Source organism: Festucalex cinctus, chromosome 5 (genome assembly GCF_051991245.1).
Source record: "Festucalex cinctus isolate MCC-2025b chromosome 5, RoL_Fcin_1.0, whole genome shotgun sequence".
NCBI classification, from domain to species: domain Eukaryota; kingdom Metazoa; phylum Chordata; class Actinopteri; order Syngnathiformes; family Syngnathidae; genus Festucalex; species Festucalex cinctus.
Genome location: NC_135415.1, coordinates 7,364,688 through 7,378,962, shown reverse-complemented (window position 1 = coordinate 7,378,962; position 14,275 = coordinate 7,364,688). Strand labels below are relative to the sequence as shown.

The 14,275-nt window shown below is 40.7% G+C and overlaps 2 protein-coding genes and 1 pseudogene across 3 annotated transcripts; all 3 read right to left on the bottom strand.

Moving 5' to 3' along the window:
- Positions 1-5,129: 5,129 nt before the first annotated feature.
- LOC144018910 (serpin A3-5-like) lies at positions 5,130-6,954 on the bottom strand (annotated as a pseudogene). Its single transcript, XR_013283551.1, has 6 exons — positions 6,795-6,954; positions 6,136-6,698; positions 5,995-6,065; positions 5,729-5,922; positions 5,502-5,649; positions 5,130-5,413 (listed from the first exon to the last, which is right to left on the bottom strand). The product of XR_013283551.1 is annotated as a serpin A3-5-like (transcript).
- Positions 6,955-9,237: 2,283 nt separating this feature from the next.
- LOC144019478 (serpin A3-3-like) lies at positions 9,238-12,370 on the bottom strand. The gene is made up of 6 exons (XM_077522569.1): positions 12,206-12,370; positions 10,243-10,843; positions 10,099-10,169; positions 9,821-10,014; positions 9,595-9,742; positions 9,238-9,520 (listed from the first exon to the last, which is right to left on the bottom strand). The coding sequence occupies exons 2-6, from the start codon at positions 10,832-10,834 to the stop codon at positions 9,326-9,328; spliced, it is 1,200 nt and encodes a 399-aa protein (XP_077378695.1). The 5' UTR covers positions 10,835-10,843; positions 12,206-12,370; the 3' UTR covers positions 9,238-9,325.
- Positions 12,371-12,716: 346 nt separating this feature from the next.
- On the bottom strand, positions 12,717-14,265 carry LOC144019479 (dual specificity protein phosphatase 26-like). The gene is made up of 3 exons (XM_077522570.1): positions 13,883-14,265; positions 13,249-13,460; positions 12,717-13,169 (listed from the first exon to the last, which is right to left on the bottom strand). Exons 1-3 carry the CDS (start codon positions 14,059-14,061, stop codon positions 12,973-12,975), a joined length of 588 nt encoding a protein of 195 aa, XP_077378696.1. The 5' UTR covers positions 14,062-14,265; the 3' UTR covers positions 12,717-12,972.
- Positions 14,266-14,275: the final 10 nt, after the last annotated feature.

The following is a 14,275-nucleotide window of genomic DNA, read 5'->3' as shown; positions in this document are numbered from 1 at the left end:
GACCAATCACACATTATAGCAACCGTTGCTGTGTAAATATAGTCCGTCAAGCTGTACTCAGCTCTCGATGACGTCCATAGTCTGATTGATTTTATTTGATGGCTTACGAGACTGCTAACCAGTCTAGTGATGGAGAAACCGAAGCTTTCTGAAGCAGTGAATCAATATGAAGCAGTGTGTCAAAATGGTTCAGTGTTATGAAGCATTTGCCACGAATCAGTGTGGTGAGTCACGACACTGCTTCACCACTGCTTTCTGTACCACTGAAGCAATTGTGTTGAAATGATTCAGTGCTGGGCGGCACGGTAGTCGAGTGGTTAGCACGTTCGCTTCCCAGTTCTGAGGTCTCCGGTTCGAGTCCAGGCCCTGACCTTCCTGGGTGGAGTTTGCATGTTCTCCCCGTGCCCGCGTGGGTCTTCTCCGGGTACTCCGGTCTCCTCCCACCTTCCAAAGACATGCATGGCAGGTTAATTGGGTGCTCCGAATTGTCCCTAGGTGTGCTTGTGAGTGTGGATGGTTGTTCGTCTCTGTGTGCCCTGCGATTGGTTGGCAACCAGTCCAGGGTGTCCCCCGCCTACTGCCCAGAGCCAGCTGAGATAGGCGCCAGCAGCCCCCGCGACCCTTGTGAGGAATAAGCGGTCAAGAAAATGGATGGATGGATGATTCAGTGCTTCGAGGCGTTTGACACAATTCAGTGTGGTGACATGACATCTACTGGACAAAATTTATTTTTTTATTTACATTCAGTAAAAAGGCACAGCGTCATTAGAAAAAATAAGATACTGTTGTGTCAGTTTTAAAAGAAAAAGTGAAATACTTGTGCAACAGAAACCTGATGATGGTATTTGAATAAAATGCTTGGGACGGGGATTTTGGTGTTTCATTAAAAACATCATTTATGCAGCATTTGGTTTCACTCGGTTATATATGACCTCTCCGGCTTTGGAGAAGATCTTTTTGGTGATTTGATTTATATTACAAAACAGTGCATATAGTGTGTGAATGAATATATACAATATGTGCAATTGTGAATTAATCTATTGGGTAATAATCCAACTTCTCCTCTACTGTAAAATAAATAAAGGGAAGAGATATTTACTTGAAAAAAAGTACATTATAAATTTTACAAGGAGGGTTTTGGGTACAATTTACCAGTTTAATCATTAAAAAAAAGTTACTAAAGTGCAGCAGGAGCGAACTCAAGACCTTCATCTTGGTGATTTCTGGTGACTAAATGGAGCAAAAACGATCTCGCGGTACGAGGACCTGACACCAGCAACACAGCAGAAGTGGTCCTAGCGTGGCTGTCACCCAATCTGAAGTTTATGGGTTCGTTCATCAAACCTTCAGTACTTTTTTTTTTTCATTTAAAAACAAACCAAAAACTGCTAAGATGTACTAGAAACACTTAATTTTGGAGCGATAACACTTTCCTAGTTTGTTTTTCTCCAAGTAAATATTACCCATTCAGTGTACCCTTCCTCGTTCTCAATCACAATGCGAGCAAAAGTTCTCCTCTCAACCTGAATCTTGCCCCGAAGACACCCCCCCTACCTGGAGTGACACGGCGACATCCACGGCCGACACGCGTGTACGTAACAACGCTTCGCTTCCGCGGTCACGTGATTTTTTCCACCGGTACAATGTATCGAGACACTTCTTGCAGCGAGCGCTCGACACTTGTCTCGAGCGTCTGCTTCGAGCGTAACATCACTACTGTTTTTGTGCCTTTTCCTCCCCAGCGGAGCGCCTTGAGTTGTCCTTTGTACCCTGTGGGTTTTTTTCGTCCCCATGGTTTTAAGTTCTCCATTTTTTGAGTGACCCTAATTAGCTTCCAATAGAGGAGGACCTGTTGATGGAAATCAGAGAGCTTTCCTAATAATGCTCTGTTGTCAAAATCGCATCTCAACAAAAAAAAATAAAAAAAATAATAAAAAATATGCCACCCATTTTATGAAAAATCACATAGGGGGAAATGTTCCTAAAGGATTGTTCATTTTTAATAAAGTCAATCAGCCACTTCAATTTTAAAATCCCCATTCAACGCTTCAAAATATCATTCACTCCACCTTCCTTATGACATTTAACCACATCGACTTTCCTGATATACTGGCATTTAATCCGCCATATAAACTTAAAATTTTATTCTATTTCCTTAATCATTTTATTCGAAACGTGTAGCGAAAAGGCTAAATAGATTACCCGAGATCAACTGTTTTGGACAAGAGTACCCTCCACTCCCAAAAATCGTCTCTGTGCAGCCATCTGTTAAGCATTGACTTGGACTTATCAATACTGTGTCCAAAATTTTGGCTTTCCGTTACAGAATCCATCCATCCATTTTCTTCACCGCTTATTCCTAACAAGGGTCGCGGGGGGTGCTGGCGCCTATCTCAGCTGGCTCTGGGCAGTAGGCAGGGGACACCCTGGACTGGTTGCCAGCCAATCACAGGGCACACAGAGACGAACAACCAAGCACACCTAGGGACAATTTGGCCCCCAATTAACCTGCCATGCATGTCTTTGGAATGTGGGAGGAGACCCGGAGGACCCGGAGAAGACCCACGCGGGGACGGGGAGAACATGCAAACTCCACCCAGGAAGGCCGGAGCCTGGACTCGAACCGGAGTCCTCAGAACTGGGAGGTGGACGTGCTAACCACTAGACCACTGTGCCACCGCCGTTACAGAATGTTCCTGAGAAATACTAATACCCACTTATTTAACCTCCTTAACTGTAATCCCATAAATGGACTGTAGAGGACAGTCATGCAACGTCAATAACTGACATTTATCCACACTTAATTTCAATTTAGAAGTCTTTGAAAAGATATTGTTTTCAAGTGCTAAGGAAATTTGACTCATTTTTCAAAAACAAGGTTGTGTCATCCGCCAACTGACTTATCACTATCTTTCTATTCATCACATCCATCCCCTTAATCATTCTTTATTATAGGATAACATGACAGCTGCCATTATGAAAAAGAGTGATGAATGCCAAAACCTTGATTTATGCCTCTTTTAATCTCGAATCTTGAGCAAGTGCCATGACTTGAAAAGAGGTATTGATGTTATTATACAGCATAAAAATAAGGTCAACAAATTTGTCTCCAAACACAAAATAAAGTCCAAGGCAGTGAACTTTACATTAGAAAAAAAAATCACGGTACACCTCCCAGACAAAACTTGGGGTGGGGAGGGGGTGTGAATTAGGGCTGGGTATTGCCGCCAACTTCACGATACGATACGTATCACGGCACAGGGTCACGATACGATACGTATCGCGATACATATGTATCCCAATACTTGATCGTCAAGGCGATACGTATCCCGATATATTACATTAATTTTCTTGCATTTTATAATAACAGTCATATGTTAAAGGATATGACAAAAATATTTTTGTTAGCAGCTCTTCTGGTTTACCACCAAGCGGCCTGGTCTAAATGTGCACGTACTGCAGAGCAAGGATCAGCTTTCACAGACACACCGGGAACATTTATTAATAGGCATGAGCCGATATGAGGAAAAATATCAAAAGTATTGAAATTACAGCTCTAAAATGTGCTTATTTGAAATATTTGGGAAAATAAAAACAGCATTTTTTCCATGTAACATTCTATTTGTTTTTAAACAAAATATATGAAAATTGGTACATTAAGACATGTGCCATGTTAAGTTTATAAGTAAATAAATGTTGATATTCTTCCTTGCTTTCATTTTTCTTAGCAAGACACAGTGTCCAATCACTGGTGAGCTATTTTTGCATTAATTGAAGGCGATTAACTTCAAAGACGCTGCTGGTTTTTATTTTTTTAGGTACGATGCAAGCTGCAAAGGAAAACGTTAACTGCCTATTTAAAGTTAACAAGCAATATCGATTCTGACGCCTGCGTATCGATACGTGTATTGTCATGAGGCCCGCAACGATATATTGCCGTATCGATTTTTTGAGCACACCCCGAGTGTGAATACTGTCTTAAATAATGATCTTGTATCAATTCAACAATACTTACTCAAACCTGTGCCTGTTTATTTAACCATAAAGTATACTTTCAGGGAGCCATGAGTTAATCTCTTGTATGAATGGCAACAAGTGAATACACTAGTTTGTCTTCCATCTCAAGGAGGAGCATTTTATTGTTCCGTCTGCCCCTATGCGTTGCTGGTAAAAACTGTTGAAATTTGATCTATTTGTAATAATTTTCTGATATACCAAGTGAAATTGGATCATTCCCCACAGCACCCACGTTGACTTCACCCGGCATACATGTTTACTAACAGGTCCGTATACTGCCAGCGGGTGGACTCCCCATGTGAGGTTTTGTCGCTTAAAGGAAGGGGGTGAATAGTTATGAAATGGAAAAAATAGCTTAAATTGTTCCTGCAGGAAGTGTGCTAACAGTAGGTTTGAGTTTATTGGGTGGAGAGCACACTGAGGGACCAAAGAGATGCACAAGTAGCTTCAATGCAAGTTTATTTGGGGCACCAGGTGGGGCCCAACAGTGACAACGATATTTATATTAAAAAAAAAAAAAAAAAAAACTTGTTTGGTTAAGTTTTTTTTTTTTTTTTTTTAAAGACAGTTTAAAAAAAATAAAAACCAAAATAAAATTAAAACTCCTCAAAAAGAGGAAGTTAAGTTCCTTCAAATGCACTGCAACCAAAACAAAAAAACAAACACGCAAGGTAAAATATATATATATATACACATTATGACTCCCACCCCTCCAAGAAGGTACCACTTTTCAGGAGAAACCCACATTGGAACTGGCAGATAGTCTATGGATTTGTGAAGAAAAATATGAAAGTGGCCTATTTTTTACAGTTTTTGACTTAGTCGCCATTGCTGAACTTGCATTCAAGTATTTACATTATTGTACATTTAGTAATGTCATGGATGGTGTGGCGAGGTTTTCATCCAATATCAGCTTGCATGGGCTCCTACTGCTCTGTGTGACCTGAAGAGGGTAAGTGGTATTTAAAAGTAATATAGTAATATTCTACTACAGTAGGTTTTACTTTAGAGACAAATCTTAAGGCTTTTAAAAAAAACAAAAAAAAAAACAAAAAAAAAAACATGCAAAACCCAATCACTTCATGAGTTGGTGTGTCAATTGCCTGAGAACGTTTGTTTTTCCAAGCTTTTATTTAACAAGAAAAGTAAAAATGATTTGATCAAAGACGGCATGATTACTTTATGATGGTACCTCAACTGTTCAAATGTTGGGATTAACTATCTTGCCCAAAAAGAGAATGTCATCTGCGGTGTTTTCAGTGATGAGAAGCATGAACTGACGATTGAACTTTAGCACAGGGACGAGTTCTAAGAACTTTGGAGTGAAACCAATTCCTGTGGCGGCTGCAGCAGTGGCTCCGGCCTCGTCAACATCAAGGGTAGCTTGGTGCACAACCTGAAAAGGTAAAGAGCAAGCGTAAGGGCAAAAGGACAGATTATTTAAAAAGAATGAAATAAAATTGATAGATAAAATCCATCCTTACGCCGGAGACAAAGAGTTCCTTTCCCCCTGAAATTCCACTTAAATCTGCTCGCTCATCAAACATATGCGTCATTCCCATTTCAGTCAGCACTTCCTTCAGAGAGTAGTCCGTCTTAATAGAGAACTTTGGAACAAAGATGTTATACTTCCTAAAAGAAACAAACAGTGATTGATATGATCCCACCAGGAAAAGGCCAACAAGCTTCTCCATGAAAAAGGTTAACCAACCTCTTTCTCATCCATTTTGACCAGTTAGTGATATGCTGTGGAGATATTGCCTTCTCAAGCGTTGCCATGTTGTCAGGCAACAGCAGGAGCATGGAGTAACCGCTGTTGAAGGGAAGGCGCAGGATTGTTGTGTCAATTGCCAGGTCATGGTAGACATCAAAGGTGTCCTCCTTGTTCATCATCTGGACGGAAACCTGAAAAACACAATGAAATCAGATCCCTTTTTGCATCAGTATTCTATTCCCCCGCAAGTTGTAGAGTCAAACCTTGTTATACTCATCAACGGCAAACATGGCCGCCTTTGTGAGCTTGGTTTTAAAAGGACTTTCCCACATTCCTGTACAATAAGAATGAACAGAAGTAAGACGTTCGAGAAGACATCTTCAGAAATAAATATCCTTGTGTACCTTTAAAGTAGATGTAGCTTATGAGATACATGATGGTGTCTGGATCCAGGCTCCCCACCAACTTATCAATCTTGCCATGAGTCTTATACGCCACATATTTATTGATGGCGGAAGTTGACATTCAACACATCCGTATAATAGAATTGTTTCAAATCTTTCAGGAAGTCAGGTTTTGGCTTGAAGGCGTTATCCAGGAACACGGCAGTCCCTTCACTGATGTCCGATGAACCGTCTTGCCTTTTGAGGAGCATGCTAAAGAACTGATTGACATCATTCTGCGTAACTAGGTAGCTTTTGTAACCCAGACCGCTCATCAGCTGTCGGTGAGTGTACCCGCGGGCTCCGACCGACAAGGCGGCCAAGGCGACAGACACGCTGCTCGGAGAGTAAAAGATGTTCTTGCCCCGATTATCAGAACGAGCCGCCAACTTCCTGTACAGCTGGAAAGCAAACTCTTTGTTTGCTGAGCGCACGTGTGAGAGGCTGGCATGGTGGTAACCTCTTCCCAAACAGAAGACTGCTGATAAGATCCAGAATCTCAGGGCCGCTTGCATCTTTGTGTACTGTGGCAAAAAGATTCAAATGTACAATATTGATCTTCTGATTACACAACATTAGACCAAAAATCCTTTATACATGTCAAAGTTCAACAATCAAACCATGCAATGTCAGGTTAGTGTAGAGCAGCGGTGCTCAATTCCAGTCCTCAAGAGCCCGTATCCAGTCCGTTTCCAGTCTCCGTCCTTCAGCGCAGCTGAATCTAATATTAGCTCATCAGCAAGCTTTGCAGAGGCCTGATAATGAATCAGGTGTGTTAGTGCAGAGAGACATGGAAAACAGGCTGGATAGCTGCTCTCGAGGACTGAACTGCACCCTGGTGTAGAGTATTCCCTCAAGTGAGCGTTCTACCGCCTAGTATTAAATTTCTCTTTCAGGAATTTCACAAGGGTTCAACATGGTTTTGAAGCAAAACTACGTTAGCACATCACACGATGCTAGCGACCCTAGAACAAAGTCACCAACTCCGGTCCTCAAGGGCACCCACCTATCAAGCATGTTTTGTCTTTTTCCCGCTCCACCAGATTTAAATCAAGTTTCTGCAGAGCTAAATTATATCAGCTGTGTTGGAGGAAGGAAACATTGAAAACATGATGATCTGTGCCCTTGAGGATTGGACCTCCCCATATTTGTAAACATCTGATAGACCTATAGTAAATTAATCATTTGTATCTATGTACAACAGTGGTGTCCAAACCACAACCCAGAAACCATTTGCAGCCTGCCCTCCATTTATCAGTGGCATATACTTAAAAAAAATTTGACACAGTCTAAAACGTACTGCTTTTATTTTAAGTCTGCAGAAGCATTGTTTTATTAACATACTTGATTTGTTTCCAGTCCTTTATTAAAGCATCCAGTTCAAAACACTAATTAAAGGATTGTATTCAGACTTCTTTTATTTCAATTCAATAATAGATTAATTTTCATCCCCTGCGGTTGGCTGGCAACCAGTTCAGGTGTCCCCCGCGGCCCCGCCTACTGCCCGAAGCCGGCTGGGATAGGGTCCAGCACCCCCGCGACCCTTGTGAAGAGTAAGCGGTAGCTACAGAAAATGGATGAATGGATGGAATTTTCATCCCACCAATGAGGAACTTTGGATTCGTCACTAAAAATCCTCACATTTCAACAGAATCCCATTATCATCCAGAAAGTGATAAAGCAACCGCCCAGACTCCTCTCGTCCTCCATTCCTCTATATAAACTGATTTCCTATTGCACAAGATATCTTATAAGATATATCTTATGATGAAGATATCTTCAAGTCTAAGATATTAATATATTATATATAAGGGGTTGGATGTGATGAATATAAAGATAAGAATAATAGTCCAAGACTTAGACTATTATTCTTATCTTTCTATTCATCACATCCAACCCCTTATTCACTGCCTTTGACAAGTATACTTGTCAATTGTATTTTTTAGAGCGGTGCGAAATGGGGGTGAATCTGATTATGCTCCACTGTAAATATCAAACTTGGAAACAACTTTACTGATGCCCAACCACCGGTAGATGACATCATTGCCCCATTTTATACAAAATAAACACAGTTTCAGAGTCCATGGGAGAAATGGCATATTTTGGCAAACCTACATTTTTCTACTGTCAATTATAAAAGAATGGGACGGGGCAAAAAGTAGGGAGTCTATTCTGTTATTTGGTAGACTCGCTTTATATATAATTATTGAATGCAATATCACGTATTGAGAATTTTAAAATTTTCTGAAATGACTGGCAGTGAATGAGTTGTTAATAGGGCCATTCTTGATTAGGACAATACACCTGCCATTATGAAAAAGAGTGAACTGCCACAGCCTTGATTTATGCCTCTTTTAATCTCAAATCTTGAGCAAATACCATGATCTAAAGCTACAGAGCTATTAAGCATAAAATAAGGCCAATACATGTCTCCAAACCCCAAAGAACTTAAAATCCAAGGCAGTGAACTTTACATTGCAAAACAATCACAGTACACCTGCCAGACAAGACTTGGGGTGGGGAGGGGGTGTGAATACTGTCTTATCTTGTCTCAATTCTACTAACAATACTTATTCAAACCTGGGCCTGCTTAACTATAAAATCATACTGTCCGGAAGCCACAAGTTTATCTCTTGTATGAATGGCAACAAGTGCATACACTGGTTTGAATGCCATCTCAAGGTGGAGCATTTTATTGTTCTGTCTGCCCCTATGTGTCACTGGTATATTAAAAAAAAAAACTTTAATGTATTTGTAATCATTTTCTGAGACACTAAGTGAAATTGGATGACTTCCCCAAGCATACATATTTTTACGTTGACCGACACAGGTCCGTATAAAAGGTTCTGTCATATATAGGAAGGGGGGATTGAGTAGTTATGGTTTATATATTAAAAAAAAAAAAAAAACTTAAATTGTTAATGCAGGAAGTGTGCCAACAGTAGTTTTGAGATTATTGGGCAGAGAGCTTCCATGTGAGTTTATTTTGGGCACCAGGTGGGGCCAACAGTGACAATTTTAAATTTAAAAAAAAAAAAAAAAAAAAAAAAGGAAAAAAAAAAAGTTCTTCCAAGCTTTTATTCAACAAGAAAAGTGCAAACGATGTGATCACAAAGACAGGATTACTTTATTATGATGGCACATCACCTGTTCAAATGTTGGGATTAATTATCTTGCCCAAAAAGAGAATGTCATCTGTGGCGTTTTCAGTGATGAGAAGCATGAACGGATGATTGAACTTCAGCTCAGGGACGAGTTGTAAGGACGTCAGAGTGATACCAATTCCTGTGGCGGCAGCAGCAGTGGCTCCGGCCTCGTCAACATCAAGGGCAGCTTGGTGCACAGCCTGAAAAAGGTAAAGAGGAAGCCTAAGTGCAAAGAAGAGTTTATTTTAAAAAATAAAGTTGACTGTATCCTTACGCCGGAGACAAACAGTTTCTTTCCCCCCGAAATTCCACTCAAATCTGCTCGATCATCAAACATGTGCGTCATTCCCATTTCAGTCAGCACTTCCTTCAGAGAGTAGTCCGTCTTAATAGAGAACTTTGGAACAAAGATGTTATACTTCCTAAAAGAAAACAGATTGCCATGATCACATCAAGAAGACTCCAACAAGCTTGTCCATGAAAAATGTGAACCAACCAACCTCTTTTTCATCCATTTTGACCATTTAGTGATATGTTGTGGACATATTTCCTTTTCAAGCGTTGCCATGTCGTCAGGCAACAGCAGGAGCATGGAGTAAGAGCTATTGAAGGGAAGACGCAGGATTGTTGTGTTAATTGCCAGGTCACGGTAGATATCAAAGGTGTCCTCCTTGTTCATCATCTGGACGGAAACCTGGGGGGAGAAAAAAAAAAAAAAAAAAGCTGTTTTTTTTGCATCAGTATTGCATTGTATTCCTCCCAAGTTGTCGTTTCAAACCTTGTTATCCTCATCAACAACAAACATGTCCTCCTTTGTGAGCTTGGTTTCAAAAGGATTGTCCCACATTCCTGTACGATAAGAATGAAGAGAAGTAAGATGTTCGAGAAGACATGTTCAGAAATAAACGTTACCCTTGTGTACCTTTAAAGTAGATGTAACTTATGAGATACATGATGGTGCCCGGATCCAGGTCCTCCACCAACTTATCAATCTTGCCATGAGTCTTAGCCGCCACATATTTATTGATGGTATCAGCAGCACCTTCTGTTTGCTGGAAGTTGACATTTGACACATCCGTATAATAGAATTCTTTCAAATCTTTCAGGAAGTCAGGATTAGGCTCGAAGGTGTTATCCAGGAACACGGCAGTCCCTTCACTGATGTCCGATGAATTATCTTGCCTTTTGAGGAGCATGCTCAAGACCTGATTGACATCATTCTGCGTAACTAGGGAGCTGTTGTAACCGAGACCGCTCAGCAGCTGTTGGTGGGTGTCCCCCTTGGCTCCGACCGACAAGGCAGCCAAGGCGACAGACACGCTGCTCGGAGAGTAAAAGATGTTCTTGCCCTGGTTATCAGAATGAGCCGCCAACTTCCTGTACAGCTGGAAGGCAAACTCTTTGTTTCCTGAGCTCACATGTGAGAGGTTGTCAACCGTGTGTCCTTCATGGTGGTCACCTCTTCCCAAACAGACCACAGCTGATAAGATCCACAATCTCAGGGCCGCCTGCATCTTTGTGTACTGTGACAGACAAAAACAAAATTGAAAAAAAAAAAAAAAAGGTTCAAATGTATCATATTTATCTTCTGATTACACATTTGACCAAAAAAAAAAAAAAAAAAATCAAAGTTCAACAATCAAATTGTGCAATGTCAAGTTAGTGTCGAGCAGTGCTGCCATCGTCTGGTCCTCAAGAGCTCCTATGCAGCCTGTTTTTCCACATTTCCCCTCCTTCAGTGCAGCTGAATCTAATGATTAGCTCATCAGCGACCTTTGCAGAAGCCTGATAATGAATCAGGTGTTAGTGCAGGGAAACATGGAAAAACAGGCTGGATAGGGGCTCTCAAGGACCCAACTTGGGCACCCTCGTGTAGAGAATTCCCTCAAGGGAGCATTCGACCATCCATTACATTTCTCTTTCAGGAATTTAATAAGAGTTCAAGATGGGTTTGAAGCAAAACTACATAAATCACATCACAAGTTGCTAGCGACCCTAGAACAAAGTCACCAACTCCAGTCCTCACGAGCACGTTTTAGCAGTTTCCCTCCACCAGCTTTTCTACATGCAAAGATACAAGTAAACTATTTCAACTAAAATAATGTGTTGAATAAAGAATTCAATTTTAGAAGCAATAATTCTTAATGTTCAAGCCAGCTTCCTACATTTTGCTGTTTTGATTCTGAAGAGGGGATCTGAATGTTGATGCACAGCTGGATAATGTAAAAAGTATTATTCATATAAATTTTTTTCAAGTAATACAAGTTTGATTTTATTGTTTCAAAGTGGCGCTTGCATTCTTTCATTTTTCTGTATGCGCTTCTCAAATGAAATGTTTGGACACCCCTGACTGTACAGTAGCACTTACGTGGATCACCAGCTTGAGAGTGACCGCCGCAAAATTGAGTACCTGCGCGCCCTTCTCCAGACGCACATTTGATTGGTCCACTAAAAACAAGGTTGTCAATTAAGTCCATCTGTCCCTAATTGGAGCCAGCTTCTTCTTCTTCTTCTTTCGCCCACGAGTCTGGGTGGAATCAGGCTAACCATTTTGTTCCCCCTTTTTCCTCTCTGCAGAAGCATTTTATTAACATACTTGATTTGTTTCCAGTGCTTTGTTAAAACAACCAGTTCAAAACACTCAAAGACTGTATTGTGATTAGAACTTTCACTTGTAGTACTCGTTACTAGCTTTGACAATTCAGTCAAAATGTATACAATAAATTAAGTTAGATGTACTTGAAACATGTTTAAGATATTCATTGGCATGTTTGTCAAAAATGTCACCAGATAAGTTTGAGTTTCTGTCCTGAGGAAGAACATTACAGGCCACATTTGATAGCTTTATAGGTTGTAAAAGTGTAGAATGCAATTGAATAACTTACCAATCGTTGACTGGCTCTCCAGCCTCAAAAGCCACACCGCACCGGATGAACAGTGAGGACAGTCTTCTTTATACACGTTCAGTGAGTGGAATGACCTTCTGTGCGACATTAGTCTCTTAATTGACTCCTCCCACTTTGTCAGGGAGCAGTCAGAGCAGAACGGAGATGATCATGCAAAGCACTTTCGCCTAAATTGTGGGCCAGGAAGGCAATATTTACACATTCAGGCAAACAATTTCTACATGCCATTTCATCAATCTGACTTCAAAAGTGTCTTGCATTATTTATTTATGTTTGTTTATTTTTATTCAATAATTGATTGTATCAATTCACCAATCTTAATTTTCATGCCACCAATGAGGAAGAGCAACTGAACTTTGGATTAGTGCACTCGTCTATGTGCTTAACCACTGTTTACAGTGCCAACGCAAGAGTTTACACAGTGCAAATAAAGAATGAAGCATGTGAGCGTACGTAAAATTGACAAATTGATTGACTTGAAAAAAAAAGTTTATTCAAATGGCTAAAAAAAAATCTGGCTCCAACCGATCACCAACTTTGCATAAAATGCTAAATATCAGCTGATCCGGAAGTCTAATTATAAACAAACAACAGGAGAAAAGTGACAACAAATGAAATGCTTCTCAAGAGCGCATGGCTGACAGGGGCCCCCGAAAATAGTATTTTCAATTTGTGTCATTGAAGTGATGTTTGTGATATTACTTTTTCACAGGGAACAAAATCCCTGACTGCACCTGTTTCTGGATTCAGTTATGTGTGCCAAAAAGTTGCCTATCCAGGCGGATAAGTTGTCGGAGGAAACCTCGGTTTGGAATGACCCCCCTGTTCTCTTTCACAGCACATATTGCCTCCACGAGGGTGAGCCTCTGTTTCAGCATCAGGTATGCCAACACCAGGGTGGCAGAACGGCTTACTCCGACATGGCAATGAACCAGAACATGACCTGAAGAAATACAAGACAGGAAATAAACGTTACTTTTAGTTGCTCATTTAAATACGAGATTCTTCTTTCCAATTCTTACCTCCCCTGCTAAGAGCCCTGTGAATAAAGTCTGCAGCTGGCTGGAAGTTGACACTCATGTCAAAGTTGCATGAGTCATGTGCCTGTATGCCCATATAGGTGATCTTCAGTCCTTGGTAGATATCAGGACATCCTTGACGTTTACTGTGAGCTGCGTTAAGGATATGAGTGATTCCATGCCTGGATAAATCGCTTCTGTTCTCTGCACTGTGTCTGTGGAGGGGCAAAAGTTTTACTGTGATGTCAGCTTTATTGTATGCTTTTTCTTTTCTTTTTTTTAACTACAATGTTTAGCAATGTTTCTCAAAGAAATAGAGTGGCCAACTTACTTGTACTGAAGAGCCTTTCGAGCCTTTTTTATTTTTGAATTATTGTGAATGGGTTAGCAAACTTTGCCCAAGTCGGTGACAGAAACTCACATAGGGGCCTAGTACCGCTGACACCGCGTGGAATGTTACTTGAGGGGTCTAGAATTACTTGTATTAAATATGAATTTCTTTCTTTGCGTACGCGTGGACTCAATTAAACTTGAGAATGTTCACAGTATCAACACGGCTAATATCAAAGAAACTGCGTTTTGTTCATTCGATTTGGAGCAGCTAGACTGAAAAGAAATGCAATCACAGGCTACTTACTGATCACCAATGTAGAGCCTTGGCCACACTTCATCCGCATGGCTGATGATAGCTTTGCCAGTAAACAAGAGTCTTTCCAACTCAAACACTGCTAAACCAGGAGAACTTAGGTCAATGTCCACCTTCCTGGGAGGAGGTTTGTCATTCCAGAATGCGGGAAGTTTGGACGTAAACGACATCGCTTTTCCAGTGCTGGATTTATGCAGCCCTCTCAGGTGACAAAAAAAATAAAAAATAAAGTTTTGGAAAACAATATTTCCTGGAGATTATTTCCACCTACGTATGCAATCAACACAACCTTTAAAATAGGGAAACTATACTAATGGCAGAACATCCACAGTGTTTGAGCGTATCGGCCCCTTGTATCAATTCCAGCCCCTGACGCTTGGGGTT